Raw genomic sequence first — 17,929 nt, forward strand, 5'->3', positions numbered from 1 at the left:
TAAAAATACGTACATAAAAGTGAGTTACGTCAACAAACGTACGCAAACTGAGTTACGTCCAAAAACGTACGTAAAATTGATTTGCACCAAAAAATACGCCTAATGATTGATCAAAAGCTGATTACTGCGACAAAATTACGCTGAAAGTTGAGCTTCACTTTTTAATATTTTTTTCATCTCCTACAAACTGATTTCAGTTTTAGTGAAATACAAAAACACATAACATGTGTTAAAATAACGACCAAAATATATTCAAAAGTAGTACAAAATTGTGTTTTGCAACAACAGACAGTTCAAGTAGTAAGCCGGAAAGAAATACAAAAGTCTGTGAAAAATCATTAATTAGGAACTATGACAGCGTTTGAGGAATTTGGGTTAATTCCTGAGCTTGGAAAAGCAGTGGACGAAATGGAATGGTTACTGCCAACAGACGTCCAAGCAGAAGCAATTCCTTTAATTCTAGGAGGTGATTTATACGTCATGTTTTGATTTCACAATTTAATGTTATGAATGTCATTCAATAGGTGGTGATGTCCTAATGGCTGCAGAAACTGGAAGTGGTAAAACTGGTGCTTTCTGTCTTCCAATTTTGCAAATTGTATGGGAAACTATAAAGGATTTACAGGATGGAAAGAAAACTCATCATTCACATTCAACTGTTCCTTGGCGAATGTCATTTTTTGACAGAGGAAATGCTCTTGCCGTTGCTCCAGGTGGACTAAGATGTCAATCTCGAGAACAGAGAGAATGGCATGGATGTAGAGGCACCACTGGTGTCAAAGGAACTGGACGTTACTATTTTGAGGCTACAGTCACTGACGAAGGATTATGTCGTGTTGGATGGGCAACTGACAAAGCAAGTTTAGATTTGGGAACGGACAGATTCTCTTATGGATTTGGTGGAACCGGTAAAAAGTCAAATAACAAACAGTTTGATGACTATGGAGAATCTTTTGGTATAAATGACGTGATTGGATGTTTACTGGATCTCGGTAAAGGAGAAATTTCATACACTAAGAATGGAAAGAATCTCGGAATAGCATTTAGAATTGCTGATAATTTAAAAAATGAGACATTTTATCCAGCCGTAGTCTTAAAAAATGCAGAGATGGAATTTAATTTTGGCGAATCTGATTTCAAGCATAAAATTCCTGACAGCTATATTGCTTTATTTAGAGCAGACAGTGCCAATGTCAAAAATAATCCAAATGCTCAATCATCGTCCGCAGAAGAAATGAAATCAAAACCAAATGCACCAAAAGCTATTATCATTGAACCATCACGTGAACTGGCTGAACAGACATTCCAGCAACTCGAAAAGTTTAAGAAATTTCTTAAAGATCCATCAATTCGTGAATATCTCTTGATTGGAGGTCAAAGTAGCAAAGAGCAAATTAATGAGCTACAAAGAGGAGTTGATGTAATACATTTAAGTTAATTACTTTATGTCCCATTTTTCATGCCTTATTTCTATTTTAGATTATTGTTGCTACCCCAGGTCGTTTAGAGGATTTGCTGTCACAAGGTTACGTACTTCTTACTCATTGTAGATTCTTTGTATTGGATGAGGCTGATGGTCTACTAAAGCAAGGCTATGGAGGTCTAATTGATCGAATTCATAAGCAAATTCCGAAAATCACATCAGATGGAAACAGACTTCAAATGATCGTATGCAGTGCTACTCTCCATGACTTTGATGTTAAGAAAATGTCCGAAAGATTGATGCATTTCCCGACATGGGTTGACTTAAAAGGTGAAGATGCTGTACCCGAAACAGTTCATCATTGTGTCGTCATGATTGATCCACAAAAGGATTCATCATGGAAGAATTTAAGACAACATGTTCAGACTGATGGTGTGCATGCAAAGGACAATGTCAGACCAGGAATAAATTCAGCAGAAACTCTTTCAGAGGCAGTAAAAATGCTTAAAGGAGAATATTGTGTTCGTGCAATACGTGAACATAAAATGGATAGAGCCATCATATTTTGTCGTACGAAGATAGACTGCGATAATTTGGAGAATTATTTACGTCAAGTGGGAGGAACTGAATTCTCATGTGTATGCTTGCATGGTGATCGTCCACCAAATGAAAGAAAGGCTAATTTACAGAAATTTAAAGACAAACATGTCAAGTTCCTAATCTGTACTGATGTTGCTGCTCGCGGTATTGACATTTCTGGACTTCCATTTATGATAAATATTACTCTGCCTGACGAGAAGTCTAACTATGTCCATAGGTATAATTGAGCTTTAATTATTTAATCCACAAAAATCAATGACTTTTTCCCATAGAATTGGTCGTGTCGGACGTGCTGAAAGGATGGGGCTTGCTATTTCCTTAGTATCGACTGTTCCTGAGAAGGTATGGTATCACGGTCAATGGTGTCATTCACGCGGAAAAAACTGCTGGAATACGAATCTTGTTGAGCAAAAAGGCTGCTGTATGTGGTATAACGAGCCACAAGTAAGCTTACTGATTCCTGTCTAATTATCCTATAAAATTGACATTTATATCCTTTTAGTATTTGGGAGATATTGAAGAGCATTTAGGATGTACAATTCAGCAAGTTGAAACAGACATGAAAGTTCCACTTAACGAATTTGATGGAAAAGTTGTTTATGGACAGAAACGTAGTAATACAGGCTCTAATTACCAAGATCACGTCAAACAATTAAAACCAATTGTTGATGAACTTGCAGACTTAGAATTGAAAGCTCAATCAATATTCATGCGACGTCTTCTTTTATAAATCTCTTATTCGAATTTAATTGAATAAAAAATATAACGAATGGATTGATGAACTTCCTTTGTTTCATTTTCTATTTTGTTCCTGCAAAAGATTCTACTGGATTTCGTTTCGTAGGTCGAGAAAGTGATTAAGACCTCACTGGATCTTGTTTTGTAGATCGGGGAAGTGATTTAGTCCTTACTGGATCTTGTTTTGTAGGTCGAAGAAGTGACTTAGACCACACTGGATCTTGTTTTGTAGGTCGAAGAAGTGACTTAGACCACACTGGATCTTGTTTTGTAGGTCAGGCACGCGACTTAAACCTCACTGGATCTTGTTTTATGTATCGATAAGAGACTTATACTTTACTAGAACCTGACAGCTAGGACAACAATGAGCAAGCACCGACTACTTTTGTAATTTTTTATTTCAAGTAAATGAAAAATTGATTAAATACCTACATGAGTTTCGAGATTTTTTTAATTGAAATTCAAATCGTTATTAAAATTCGAGATCATTAATATCTTTAACATAACTACTTAGTAGTCAATCTACAATGTCTACGCTTACAATTCGTCTACTCAAAAATTTCTAAATAAATTACGCATATCCACTAGCTCGAACTTCATTCCAAACTTTAAGCATTTCATCAGAGTTATCATAGCCGTGTGTTGCAAGGACATAACGATAACTTGCAGGACCTGAATATGCTGCTTTATAATAATAAAACTCTTCTGAATGTAAAGGCTCAATGTTGGCTTTTAATGCAACAATCCCCAAAAAGATATCATCAAATCTGAAATATTTTGTATACTGACTTGTACAGAACATTTCTTGAAGTGCTTCTCTTGACAGTAGGAAACATCCAGCAGTTACATATGTTGGCCATCGATCGTATTTATATTCATCAAGGGAAATATACCATTTACTACTCCGATGACGATGAGGTCTTGAATTAAATACATATCCAGCAAATAATTTGACATTTGGCGGTAGCTCTACATTGAAGCTTAATAAGTTCCTATTTGTCATCTCTGTATGATTAGTTCCATTAATTATCTTTGCTTCTTGTAATTTCCTTTGGTTTAATTTTCTTAATTGTTCTTTGTATGCTTCAAGGTATTCAGGATAATTTACAGGATTTCTCAAAAATGCCAGAATATTCTTAATCGATACGTAATAGTCATCATCGACAAACAGGTAGAATTTACTTCTTATGCAGTTCTCTTTGCACCATTTCATCCCATGCATAGTCTTCAGAGTGTTATTGTAATATTCATCGATGAAATTAAACTAAAATGGAATTAATAGTGAGCATTACTTTGTTATATACCGCCATGTCCATTACCTGAATAATATCTTTGTATCTCTCCGACTCAATGTCAACAAGTTTCTGTATCTCTGATAGCTGATCATTATGAGTTTGTTGATCGATGCCCAATGAGAATACCGTCCTAATTATCACATCCGAGAATCTCTTCTCAAATCCCCAACTGTTCCTTATTGCATTCCGCCTTTCAAAGTGGTCATTTCTAGACTTGACTATAATTAACAGGTGTGGCACAAGTCCTTTCTGTAACTCATCTTTGCACTTGTTTTCATTGTTGTGCCGATATGTATATACAGCATTATTAATTGGCTCAACGTCTGGCTTCTCTCCTTTTCTTACTTTATAGCATATTGCATTGATGTTTCCATTTAATTCGTACTCAAACTTTTCAAATTTGACTTCAAAAATGTGAAGAAAAACACCAAAAAAGTCCAAAAGAAATAGAATTGTTAAAAATAGGCACGTAAACTTGAGTAGCTTAACATATAGTCGACGATTGCGGGGAAACATTCCTTTAAAGTCTAGGAATTGCTTAACAAAATTGAGAATTCAGCTTTGATACTTAAATAAATAAGAGATTTCAATTTTTTCTTGTCTAACTCATGACTAATTTGACACAAAATAAAAACAGAACTGGTGATTGATGTATTCACACCGTATTTAAGTTGGACCGTATTGATTTTGCTGGAACAGGTGCCGGTTCAATAAAATACAAAAAACTTGATTTTCAATAAAAAATTTAAAATTCAAAGTTTACTTTGATTGCATCTAGGTTGAAACCCTCAAATAGCAAAAGCGAAGCTTAGTCTATCCACGAAACTTTCTATGGTACGGTGTGAATCTATTCGCATTGGGCTTCTACCCAATATGCTGGTTAATAGTGTAAAATTATATTTTTCTCAACAATTACAAACCTTTGTTTGATGCTGAAGACCTAATGAGATGAAGTTTTGATCTAGTAATCTATTTTTAACATAAAGTTTAATTACAGAACCTCAGTTTAGCTAAATTTATTAATTTCTTAATTTTGCTACAAACAGTGCCCTGAAAGAATAAACGAACACTTAAAATTCAAAATTATTGGACATTCCGTCAAAACCGAACATACGTGACAACACCATTAATTTTTAGTGGAATGAAAAAAAAATTTCGCTTCTCAAGAAAATTAATTAAATAATGGATTAATAGACAGTAAAAACGCTTAGAAATAGTATAATTCGGTAAGGAAGATAGAACCAGAGGAACCAAAAGTATTGTGGATTTGGATTTCACCATAAAAGTGCTTAAATTTTAATAATTTTAAAAAGTGAGTGAAGAAAAAAAAAAATTAATTTTGATAGCGGAAAATTTTTTCTCATTTCGTATAAAAATCACAAATTGTGCAATTAAAAGGCTTTTATCTATATTGGTAATACAATAAAAGTGATAAGATTCATGAAAAAGTGCAGTGAGTCAAATATTTATAATGTTAATTAATAAAAGCTAAAAGTCGGTGAAGCATAATGTGGGAAAAAATATATATTTGAGTGATGAAAATGCTCAGCTTAACTTATAAATAAAATGTAATAAATTAACTCTGCATAAGAAAAGCAAGGAACAAATTTCGTCATTATAAAAATGGAAAAGAAGCGCATTTTCCGTTACACACCCTGGTGCACTCGGTATTCAAAATTATAATCCATCGATATTCAAAATTAGCATATAGAACCTCTTAAATGCGTTAATGACTTTGGTTCTATACATTATAACTACAAATTGGATGTGCTTTTTGAGATCGATCGATTTTTCGACCAGAAAATCAGCAAAGCTTAAACGAAAAACGGCATAATTCAGCTCAAAAATCAATCGATTCCATGAGCTACAGCGTATATTACGGACAAAGTGAAGACATTAGTGCCTTTCAAACCAAAAGTTAGGAAAATGCGCTTAAAAATTGTTCATTTGAGCACGTCAATCAATGCTGATTTCACTAAACTGTTACAAAAAGAAATATTAAGTATATCAAAAGTTATAGAGCACATTGAGAGAAACGCGTATCTTCAGACTTGCTTCATATGGTGTAATTGTACGACCCATTGATAGTCAGTCAATAGACAGACTTTTTCTGTATCACGAGGTTAAAATTTGATCCGTTATCTGTCAGTATAACAAATTATTAAATAATTGCAGCTGTGACTCACTCCGCGTAATTCCAATTCTTATCAAAATAAACAGCATATGAAGCTAATAAACCCTCAATGGAATGTTTTGACGTTTTCAAACTGAATTAATCATCACATAAAATAATTATTTTCTGAGAAACCGGTTGAATCATGCACAAAAGATTGTCGACGTCACTAAAAAGAAGAAGTCTGCATTTGCAGGCGGTTAATGGCCATGAATGAAAGCGAAATAAATTTTCTCTTGTATATCTAACAATGAAAATACGGGCAATTATTCGACAGACTTTAATTGCCAATTATTATACACGGAGAGTTTCCCAAAAGTATGTGAAGATGCGTGATAGGAAGCAAATGTGTAGCAGCAGTCAGCTAGCGAAGACAATAAAAATTTATAGGCAAAAAAAAATTCCTCAAAGAAAAACCAAATAAAAATTCCTCAAAATATATTCACATTAAAAGTTTATGTTTGGCTTCAATGCCATATGTTTATTGATTTAATGTGAACAAAACTGCTCATTGAAGATTACACATCAACATTACATAGTCGTTCCATGCCACGAAAAACTCTTCATACTTTTTTCATACAGCATTGACTTCTGTAGGTCAAATATAAAAAGAAGACAGTCGATTTCCAAGTAGTAAATTATTCATCCATTGAAGTGTCGTATCTCATTCTACATGATTCGGTTTAATGTGTCATTGCCTTTATTATGTACTTTAAAGTGACGCTATCGAAATGGCCTCACAGGTTGTTTGTCTGTCCGAATGTGTGATGTCATCTGTGGAGATCCAGAATAATTACTGGAACTAAATGTTAAGCTTTTAGAATTCGCATGCGTGAGTCATTCGTTGCGTAAATTTTGGTGCATGGGATTGCAAATTTTCAACCGTTATTTCTTCAAAATTTTAAATAATTTTTGGCTGTTTTTTTCAAATATTTTTCGAACGTTATTTTTTCAACTTTTCAAAAATGCGCTTCCGTCAGCCCACAACCGACCACATCTCCAAAATTATCAATTTCCCAACCAATGTTTGCATTCATTGCCTAATTCACTTCTAAAAAATTCCCAAGTATTAATAGATTGTGTCAATAAAAATATTTAAAGAGTCTTAAAGTTTTTGTCACTTGACTTAAACAACCGGCATAGGAACGAGCAGAGAGAAAATGTTGTTTGTTGATATCAAATATACAAATAATGTTTTTGTTTCACTTGTAAACTGCCAAAAAAAATTGTTACTCATTGTTCTACATTTCAAGTGTACGGTCCGTGTCATATTTCCTCAGCGTACATAATTCAATGTGAAATAATATCAGTGACGTGATAGATAAAAAACAAAAATCCCGAGCTTATTAATAAGCGAAAAACAATGTATATCAAGTGACAGTGAGACATGAGATTGTGAGACGCATTTTGTAATTACAATATTAAATTACTAGGAGTTAATTGTTGTTAATTCATAAAGAATATTGCATTAAGTTTAATCATTAGCTTGTGCTGGGGAAAATGATACAGGTTACAGGCATGCAAATTACTGTAAATGAATGGAATGCAAGTGATCACAGTTTATTTTTGTAGCTTCGTAATCGATTGTTACTTACCTGTTCTGTAGTGAGTTTGAATGGATATTTAATATTGAGTCGAGTTGATATTTTAGCACGTTTTAATGACTTTTGATACTTAGTTTCTAACTAATTTACGGATAAACTTCTACGTAAATGCTTACGTATACGTATAAGTAAACCTTACGTTACGTTTTGACTAAGTATAAATTACGTTACGTATTGTTTACGTAAGTTCAAAGCTACGTTATCCTTTTGTTACGTATTGTTTTACGTACGATTTATCCTACGTAAGCCTTACGTTACGTAATGTTTTACGTACGTATTATTTAACGTAAGCCTTTCGTTACGCATTATTCTACGTAGGCATTCAAAAACCAAATAACCGTTATAATTTTTTAAAATTTCCACAACCATTTTCTAAATTTAAAATTTTCTCTGATCTATAAAAATCACAAATGCTCTAGTTTCCTAGATTTATGCACTTGTTTAGATAAAGCATCCATCAACCTGAATTAATCTATAATATAAATAAAGCTGACATTGAAAACACCTTTTTCCACTCATTAGCTATTCTCAGAAAAATTATGCAATAAATTTATACAAAGTAGTTCATGAAAATCTCCACCTACACATAATCTCAGCATTCTCAATATTTATGAACAGAAAATTAAGATGAAAAGTATAAACAGCAAGTGAAAGTCAGTTGATTGACAGATGTTGAAAGTATGAATATTTACTGCTTGAAGCTTAATATTTTTTGCAATTTGACACATGCCAATTAATAAATTGACTCCATTTGAGTTAATATTGTACAAAGTGGATGTTCCATTATGATAAAATGTGCTAAAAAAAATGAGTTTCTTTCTTCCCAACACAAAAAATATTCGCAAGACGATCAAGCCTCAGTTCTTTTTCTTCATCCATAGGCGTCGAATTTAATATTTATTTATATAAAATCGCGGTAATTTGATGGATTGAGTAAATATTTGTAGTAAATTTTAAAGCTTGAAGGCTGTATGTCTTATTGTAATACATTTTGTATTAGTTCCTTTATATTATAAGCTTATTGATAGTTGCATTGATAGGAAGTATAGCGTCTATTTTCTGTATCATGTAAGGAACGGTTTTCCACAATATTATTCGTGCCTAGTTTTCATCGATTTCAGTCAAGTGTGTACATTTCGTTCACAAATATTTACTAGCACACAAAAAAAGAAGTAACACTGGCTTCATGTAGGTCATCTCATATTCATTCATTCTACATACGAAAAAATGCTCACAGTTCTAATTATTTTTCATGGATATTTGCGTGTTGATTAATTAGTCGTTTCCACTTTATGGCGTAATAAATCATTGTATTGGTTGAACTTTATTCCTAAAATTACCACTTTTTTTAAACTTTTTATCAAACATGTGTTAAGGTATGTACGATAACGATAAGCGCGTGTAAAATGTGTCTAGAATGTATCATGATTAAGTTGCTGTATTTGTGAGTCATTTTCTACGTTAATACACAGTGATTTATTCATAGATTACTAAATTTGTGTCTACGTATTAAGCGCTCGGAACAGTCTCAAGTTAAAAGTACAAAGGTCGAATATACAACGTCAAAATGTGAGAATGAGAATCTTCTTTGGGAGTGGCTCATTGACTATGCGATGAATTTTAATTTGGGGATTTTTTGAAGCATATTTTAATAAGTGGTTGGGGTTTTTTAATCTGGTTATTTTGATCTTTGCTCGTATTTAATTATTTTAAGCCGTTAAATTTTAATATAATTTTTTGCAATGTTCAAAAAAAAATTGACCGTTAATTTTCAAATATTTTTCAACAATTTCTATTCAAATGTCAACTGTTTTTATCTTTGCTTATCACTGATAAATTTACGTAAAATCTCTTTGTGCCTCTATGATGAAATCCCTTCATGGTGAAATATAGACAACAGCTGTCATTAAGAACTACCTTAACATCTAAAACAAGATATTTTGTCGTTTTGATTTTTATGTCAAAATTATGCCATAAACATATTCTTATGCCCTATTAATATGTTAATAGTCGAAAACGGGAAATAAAGCCATAAAAGTTGTTGCTTCAGTTAGTTGTCATTCAGTAAGTCAACGCAAATTTCCTGGGGTTTAATTAAACTTTCGAACATTCAATTTAAGACTTTATTAAGCAGGTATTGAATATCAGTGTTAATGCTTACGATATTCCTCTAAATCACTACACACCTAACTACAAACTATTAAATGAAAATAAAGTTGCAATGTCATTAGAAAGTTTGAACCTGCTTAAACTTTATTTAATATTCATGAACATCAAGTAAGCATTATCGATATTATTTTATATAAAATGTATAAATGAATTAAAAATGCGCATTCAGCGATCAGTTGTATAAATGCTTTTAGTTTACTTCTCGTTTTATTGGACTTTGTATAATGCATTATGAGAAATCTGCTTTTACGTATTGGGATTTCGTGTATAATTTGGCTTACGTAAAATTTGATTACGTATTCTGTAAAACGGATACTTTCACGTACGTTTTTCGTTTAAATTTACGTACGTATTAGGGTTACGTATATTATTTTACGTACGTATTCGCTTTACGTAAGTTATTTACGTACGTAAATTATCTTACATATTTCAAGTTCATTACCAAAATTCTTAAGTTTATATGACTTTTTATCAAATACCAATGTTATCAATTTAATATCTCCGACTTTTAGCTTTATTAACAATCAATTCACATATTGATTAGCTCATAAAAATATTTTAGACTCAATTCAACATGAATATTAAGACAAATCAAACTAATACGACGATAAAAGCCTTCCACCAGTTTATATATTATTATCAGACTATCATGAATCTCAAACAACAATCACCATGCTTTATCAATTACTGTCCATACATGAGAAAATATTCAACAGAACATTAATTAAGTTTCCATTAGATCGATTACTAATTTTTTTTTATTTTTTTCATTCTTATGCATATTTTAGATCCATTAACAGTGAACCGGGTAATCATATACATAGCAAGAGAGAGAAAGAGTCATAATAACTACAATTATTTAGTTGAGAGACATTTTTAATGCTTCACGCAAGCTAACATAGTTTTTTTTATGATTATATGAAAAGAGAAAGAGATAACACAACTACAGAAGAAAATCATGTGGTTTTAAATCGGTTCCAGTATTTATCGTGACATAAAAAATTTATTTCAAGAAATCTATTTAACTGCAATACTTCGATCGGATAGTGTAAAATATATAATACGAAAAGGAAAATCAATAATATTTTGGTGAAAATTAAGTAGTCGTGAAAATGTTGACATCAACAACAAAACATGTTTTACACTGCCTGCTTCTCTGTTCTATGATTATTGGACTATTATTTGGATCGGGAGCAATCAAAACAGATGATGATGATTATATAGCAATTGATCCATGGACAGAATATGGAACAGCATGGACAATTTTCTTATATGTAATAAGATGTTGTGCCCTTATGACACTGCCACAAATGCTTTGCAATTTCTTTGGACTTGTTTGTTATAACGCATTTCCTGATAAAGTTGTGCTGAAAGGTTCACCACTTTTAGCGCCATTTATATGCATACGTGTAGTCACGCGTGGAGATTTTCCTGATTTAGTGAAACGTAATGTTATGAGAAATATGAATACATGTCTTGATACGGGTCTCGAGAATTTCCTCATTGAAGTTGTTACCGATAAGGCATTAAATCTTCCGAAACATAGACGAATAAGAGAGATTGTCGTACCAAAAGATTATCAGACAAAAACTGGTGCATTATTTAAGTCTCGCGCTCTACAACATTGCTTAGAGGATAATGTTAATGTATTAAATCCAAACGATTGGATTGTACATCTTGATGAGGAAACAATTCTTACTGAAAATAGTGTACGTGGAATAACAAATTTTGTATTAGATGGTAAACATCCATTCGGTCAGGGACTAATTACTTATGCAAATGAAAATGTTGTTAATTGGCTGACGACGCTTGCAGACTCTTTTCGTGTTAGTGACGATATGGGAAAATTGAGATTCCAATTTAAATTCTTCCATAAGCCGCCATTCAGTTGGAAAGGAAGCTATGTTGTGACACAGGTGAGTTTTTATTGCTCATTGCATAACTTTCTCTTTAGAAAATGTTTCATGATTAGCTCGATGTTGCTGCTGTAATGCAGTTTTTGCTAATTTTGATGGAGAAAAAGTTTGTTTTGGTCGCATGACTGGCGCATAAATTAGAAAATATCTCGAATTTCATTTTGAAATATCTTCTACGTTACGTATAAGCCTTACGTTACGTATAAACCTTACGTTACGTATAAACCTTACGTTACGTATAAACCTTACGTTACGTATAAACCTTACGTTACGTATAAGCTTTAAGTAATGCTAGAATAATCCATAATTAAGTACAATATTTTGCAAAATTTAAATGTTTTTCTTGCTTAATGGCACAGTTAAGTCATAATGAAATTTAATTCCTCAGAAGCCAAATCATAAACTTTTATTAGAATGCATGGAAGTGCTTTATATCACGAATTTAGCAATATACAAGCTAATTATGTGAAGTGACTCGACGAAATTGTTATCTTATTAATAACAGTATTTGAATCCACTCAGCCTTCAGATTTTATTTTATCATGCATATTTACGAATTGATAAGTTCATAAAAAGTTGATTGCTTTAGACTTAATTGCTTCCTGGAAAAAAAGAGATACGAAACAATTTTGATAGCTATGAGTGTTATGGTTGAGAATTAAAACCCGGTTAGCATTTAGGCCTAAAGGGCAAACTCATTTCCTAAATTAGATCAGATAATCAGTCTAGTCAGTAGCAAAAAAATATCGATCTCTAGTTACATTAATGACTTAATAGATCATTATACTTTTACTTTCTCTGTAATGACTTCTTAATTGCTCACTTTCATCATTATATTTACTTTCAGTTAAATGCCGAGAAAGATGTATCATTTGACAATGGCGTCGATGGATCTGTTGCTGAGGATTGCTTTTTTGCAATGAAAGCGTACAGTAAAGGATACTCATTTGATTTTATTGAGGGCGAAATGTACGAGAAATCACCATTCACACTACTCGACTTCCTACAGCAACGTAAGCGTTGGCTACAAGGAATCCTCCTTGTTGTTCATTCAAAAGTCATTCCAATTAAGCATAAAATTTTCCTTGCGCTAAGCGTTTACAGTTGGGTGACAATGCCTTTATCAACATCAAATATATTTTTGGCAGTTTTAATGCCTATACCATGTCCATTCATTTTGGATGTATGTTGCGCCTTTCTTGGTGGCATTAGCGTGTACATGTACATTTTTGGTGTTCTCAAATCCTTTTCATTATATCGATTTGGTGTATTGAAGTCAATCTTATGCATTATTGGAGCACTCGGAACAATACCCGTAAATTTAGTTATTGAAAATGTTGCTGTGATTTGGGGTATGTTAAGCAATAAACATAGATTTTACGTTGTACAAAAGGAAATAACTAAAACAACAACAACAACACTTGAGGAACGTCCTTTAATGATGGATGTTTAAATTGCTAAAAAAAATCCTATTGCATTGTAGTCAAAAAAATCAAATATAAGAATATATATTTAAAGAATTATTAATTAATTTATATAGGAAACAGTTTCTACTTCGTACACCTTAGAAATGTAATGAAATATTTGATGAAAAAAATTAAAAATGTAAATTTACGTAAGGTTTATTAATATTAAAAATAGCATATTTAACTGTATAATTGTGCGCATATATTTTATTTCGCTCGTTTTTCACTTAATTGTACTTTGTATGGCTGATTTGGAATTAATTTTGGTGGATATTTGAATTAGATTGATTGGAATTTACGTAAACGTGGGAATTCTTACGTAAAATTGAAAATACGTAGGTTATTGCATTCGCAAATTAAATTACGCACGTTTAGATTTACGTACGTAAATGGTAATACGTACGTAAGTGTAAATACGTACGTCTTCATTCACGTACGTAATATAAATGCGTACGTTTTTATGAAATTTACGTAAGTTTTCGCTATTTTTGCGTAAAGTCACGAGCACATTCTATCGTGTCAATGGTTAAAAAGCTATCAATATTCAAAAATTCCATCAAAACAATTCAACAAAAAGAACAAATTTAAAGAAATTAATTCAGCCTTGAAGTGAATTTTTGCATTGCATAATAATTTTGATTAAATTACGACATTTTCAATTCCATCCCATTAGTCAGAACAATTTATTATTTTATTATTGCACAAAAAAAGGAATCATAACAGTAAAAGTAATTAATTAAATCATTCAACATCCCCCCGCCCCTCCTCATTCATCATCTTAAATCACAATAAATATTTACATAGAAAATTATTGTTAAGTCATGATGAAAGCAATAACAATTAACATCTATGAAAACGACATCATAAAACAAATAATCACATAAAAAATGATTTTTTTTTTCTCTTCTAAGTAACAACAAAAATGTGATAAAAAAAAGGAAATGAAATGCAAAAAAAAGTATGAATTAAGACAGAAAAAATGTAATGCTTGTAGACAAAAACGATTAAAAAAATATTTAAATTGATACCAAATGAGTTTGTCTCTGATTAAATAATATAATTAAGACGATGATGATGAACAAAATAAAAAAATTAAAAAATTTGTAACTAGAAAAGTATGAAAAGTTTTTGATAACATGTGAAATATTCATGCATTTTTTATATCGGTGCATAAACTTTGTAATTAAATGTAACTTACACTTAAATAGCCCACCATAAAATATCTTTTTTATTTTCATTTTTTTGTATCAAAATGAATGTTTGATAAGAATAGCAAGGTGTGCGTGCGCTTAGGGCAGGCAAACAGGCAAAAATCCAACTGTAAATGACGATTTTTATATGAAATTAAGTTTTATCGATTAATTCGAAAATTATGGAATGAAAAGAAAAGATTGAATTCAATTTTTATGTCTAACGAATCTAATTCAACTCCAAAAGGCAGTTAAGAACGGTTAAGGACTAATTCATGGTTCCGAAAGTCCAATTAATCGCAGTTTTAACGTGAGATAATTTGATAAGAAAATACGAAAAATAATTAAGAATTTTCCGAATAAACAAACCTTGGATTTAAATTTGACTCTTGTGAACTCTTATGATAAAGAATGGATATGCTTTGTATGCAGAATGTCTAAAATTAAATACTACGAGAACTTACCATATTTTAAATGAAATCAAAAGAGAAATTGTAGGAAAAGTTACTAAATATTAAGGAACAGAATTAAAAAGCTAATTTCTCATGAACATTAAAAAACCATAAAGTAATACTGGAAACGGCTAGTCAAAGAATCTTAAGAAAATATCGAGAATTCAACCATTAAATCTTGATAAAATGACTCAAGTTTCTTTATGTCTCAATGACTACTTAAAATGCATAAATTCACGTTTTCTTTTATATTCCACACAAAAAAGTGTAAACAAAGTTGACCTTGAAATCGTTCATTGCTACTTCATTCAAGCTTTAAAGTTCAATGGATCAATATTTCCTTACCCACAATAAACTTGGTAACTTTTTGCTGCAATTTCAAAATTTTTATATTCACAAATAAAAATGAAAGCTGAAATAATGATCAAATAATGCCGGTGCGATTAAAACTTAATAAACAGAAAAAAATAGACTTTAAGTTGAAAACGACAAAATTACTTCCAAAACGAAGATCTTGCTTGGACTGGCTTGATGTTAGAGATTTTTTGATACTTTTGGTTATGAATGTAAATGATGGTCATTTACATTTACGATGTCCATAAAATATTAGATTTTGTATCATAATCAGCCTCTCAATTTGATAGTTTAGTTTATCAGACACAGACAACCTTGAAGCTCTATGCTTTATGAGTCACATGTCAGTGTCTCGACATTTGAGATAAACTTAGCATCAAGCCATGTTTCAAGTCAAACGATTATTTTTTTTTATCATCAACATAAATTCATGAGAAGTTCACATAATCTTTGTATCCCGAGTGGCACAATGAGACGAGTTAGAAGTAGACTTGGATTTTCTATCGGAAGAGTCAACTCAAGTTGATTCGATTCCATATAAAATTAGGGTCGACCTCGAGCTCTGGCTTTGTGTCTTGCGGATATGTGACTTTAAATCAGTTAAAGATTTCAGTTCAATGATTTTTAAAATTTATAATGCAACAAAGATTTTTTTCTCTTGAACTTTCAGTTTGTATATTTGAGGCTATTTAAAGCTTAACAGTAAGGAACTGATATGAGTGAAGTGGATTGTCTGTTTGCAGAGTTTGAACTTCTCTGTCAGGCTTACTAGTAACAAGCAGAGGCCGAAGCCGACTTTGATTTTGTATAGAAAATCGACAAGAGTTGACTCGACTCTGTTTGAAATTAGAGTTGACTTCGAGCTCTGGTAACAAGAACAAACATTTTGACATTAAAACCTCATTTTGAGTCCTTAAAAATCTCTCAAAAACGTCATTTAAATCCACTTCATTCAAATCAGATTTTTTAAGTTCAAAGACTTTTTTAAAAATTAATTTTGTATCAAAATATGTAAAAAAAATCTGCTTTCAAAAAGTTAATACGAAATTCCGTTCTATAAAAAAAAAAATTAAAAAATGTTAATCAAACCCGCTTAGCGCGTGGAAGTTTAGAATGTTGAACAAAATTCTTAATTTATTTGTAAAAAAAAAGTTTTGCAATTAGCTTTGTTTAAAAATGAATAACAAAAGAATAAAAATTAATTACTAGATGAGAAATAAAAAAAATGTGAAAAAAATTTAAATATTTTGTAGATTTGCACGAATAATGATAAAAAAATTTCTAGAGAAAATGGGAAGTGATTTTTAAGTAAGGAAATAGTATTTTTTGTTGGATTAGAGTCGAATGTAGCGTGACAATTGACATACTAAGAGCTTATTTGGTGTGGACCTTCTGTAGTTTGACTAGTGACAGTCTATGCTAGAAACCCTAACAGACAATAGGCATATTCATGAGCATGTACCTTGTCTGTTCGGGTATAATACCTCAACTGATCAAATTTTGCTCAGTAAACTGTTATTTAAATTTGTAAATAGATTATAATCCAATTTATACTGATTTAAATCATATTTGAGGTTAGATTTAAGTAGAGCTCGAAGTCGACTTGGATTTTGTATGGAAAAGTCGACTCAGATCGACTCGACTCCATTCAAAAATTCAAGTCGACTTCGAGCTGTGAATTTGAGATTTTTTGAATCAATTTCCATCCTTTCTCTACCTTAAACACGCTACTTCTTCCTTAATGAAGAAAGCTTTTCCATCGCTGTACATCAAAAGCAAATTTTTCCAACCCTCAACACCACCAAATCCACAAAAAGCTTCCCAAACTCTAGCAAATAAAAACAAAATGTAGACAGCACGCGCTCGATTTTTGATGCAGAAAATGTAAAATAATTTCTACTTTATTTATTTGAAAGCAGAAAGTTTAAAACAATCTATCAAAAAAAAAAGTAAAACTCTGAATGAAGAAGAAGTAAATAAAAAATGGCATAAATAATTAAACTCAATTGTGTTAATTCGATTTTCGCATGCAAACTTGTTTTTGTACAGATGAAAATGAAAGTTTTGCGATTTTAATCTCTGCTGATCTCCATAAAATTTATTTTGAAATGCATGATTTTCTAAATTAAAATTAACTCGATAAAGCTTGTAAAATATTAATTGATGTCACCATTAATCATTGACCGTTTTATATCTAATTAGGCTAGTTGACAGTTTCCGTAGAATTGGTTTGTTAATTTTTAATTAATTGGTTTATTGACGTTTCGATTGAGTTCTATTTATGTAGATTTAATACTGTAAGTTCATGGCAGGCCAACAGGTAAATGACCTATTAAATATGTCCAGTTCATTTTTACACGTATCACTCCCGAGCAGCACAATGTGAAGAATGCTATAAAGATGGATCGAAATGTGGCATTAAGGTGCCGTCAGGACACCTTTCCGTTAAAACGAACGACGATGCCTTAACGAACACTGTATTCGGGTTTTACTAACTTTCTTAGGAAGTTTGGAGTCAAACTGCATAGTCCACAAATTGTAAGCAGCCT

General features: G+C 31.6%; 3 protein-coding genes across 4 annotated transcripts; 2 read left to right on the forward strand and 1 right to left on the reverse strand.

Annotated features, from left to right (window-relative positions):
- Positions 1–201: 201 nt before the first annotated feature.
- On the forward strand, positions 202–2,805 carry Ddx1 (ATP-dependent RNA helicase Ddx1). The gene is made up of 5 exons (XM_070635755.1): positions 202–466; positions 525–1,420; positions 1,480–2,240; positions 2,296–2,467; positions 2,526–2,805. The coding sequence occupies exons 1-5, from the start codon at positions 352–354 to the stop codon at positions 2,751–2,753; spliced, it is 2,172 nt and encodes a 723-aa protein (XP_070491856.1). The 5' UTR covers positions 202–351; the 3' UTR covers positions 2,754–2,805.
- A 388-nt stretch (positions 2,806–3,193) lies between these two features.
- Positions 3,194–4,710, reverse strand: brn (beta-1,3-galactosyltransferase brn). The gene is made up of 2 exons (XM_070635671.1): positions 4,081–4,710; positions 3,194–4,025 (listed from the first exon to the last, which is right to left on the reverse strand). Exons 1-2 carry the CDS (start codon positions 4,570–4,572, stop codon positions 3,333–3,335), a joined length of 1,185 nt encoding a protein of 394 aa, XP_070491772.1. The 5' UTR covers positions 4,573–4,710; the 3' UTR covers positions 3,194–3,332.
- A 465-nt stretch (positions 4,711–5,175) lies between these two features.
- egh (beta-1,4-mannosyltransferase egh) lies at positions 5,176–17,381 on the forward strand. Of its 2 annotated transcripts, none has more exons than XM_070635575.1 (3): positions 5,176–5,368; positions 10,791–11,918; positions 12,766–17,381. In XM_070635575.1, the coding sequence occupies exons 2-3, from the start codon at positions 11,115–11,117 to the stop codon at positions 13,369–13,371; spliced, it is 1,410 nt and encodes a 469-aa protein (XP_070491676.1). In that variant the 5' UTR covers positions 5,176–5,368; positions 10,791–11,114; the 3' UTR covers positions 13,372–17,381. The 2 variants fall into 2 exon arrangements, with proteins under 2 accessions (XP_070491676.1, XP_070491677.1); XM_070635576.1 differs by lacking the exon at positions 5,176–5,368 and adding an exon at positions 9,715–10,110.
- The last annotated feature ends 548 nt before the right edge of the window (positions 17,382–17,929 follow it).

The sequence above is a fragment of the Chironomus tepperi genome, unplaced genomic scaffold (genome assembly GCF_022539635.2).
Source record: "Chironomus tepperi strain 1889 unplaced genomic scaffold, CSIRO-AGI_Ctep_v1 contig_93, whole genome shotgun sequence".
NCBI classification, from domain to species: Eukaryota; Metazoa; Arthropoda; class Insecta; order Diptera; family Chironomidae; genus Chironomus; species Chironomus tepperi.

What these genes read in the sequence shown, in the direction of transcription:
- Ddx1 (XM_070635755.1), top strand. Translation starts at nt 352, where the DNA reads ATGACAGCGTTTGAGGAATTTGGGTTAATTCCTGAGCTTGGAAAAGCA. An exon ending in AGCTACAAAGAGGAGTTGAT is followed by an intron (nt 1,421 to 1,479) that starts GTAATACATTTA and finishes TTTCTATTTTAG; the next exon opens with ATTATTGTTGCTACCCCAGG. An exon ending in AAGTCTAACTATGTCCATAG is followed by an intron (nt 2,241 to 2,295) that starts GTATAATTGAGC and finishes TTTTTCCCATAG; the next exon opens with AATTGGTCGTGTCGGACGTG.
- brn (XM_070635671.1), bottom strand. Translation starts at nt 4,572, where the DNA reads ATGTTTCCCCGCAATCGTCGACTATATGTTAAGCTACTCAAGTTTACG. An exon ending in GATACAAAGATATTATTCAG is followed by an intron (nt 4,026 to 4,080) that starts GTAATGGACATG and finishes ATTCCATTTTAG; the next exon opens with TTTAATTTCATCGATGAATA.
- egh (XM_070635575.1), top strand. Translation starts at nt 11,115, where the DNA reads ATGTTGACATCAACAACAAAACATGTTTTACACTGCCTGCTTCTCTGT. An exon ending in GAAGCTATGTTGTGACACAG is followed by an intron (nt 11,919 to 12,765) that starts GTGAGTTTTTAT and finishes ATTTACTTTCAG; the next exon opens with TTAAATGCCGAGAAAGATGT.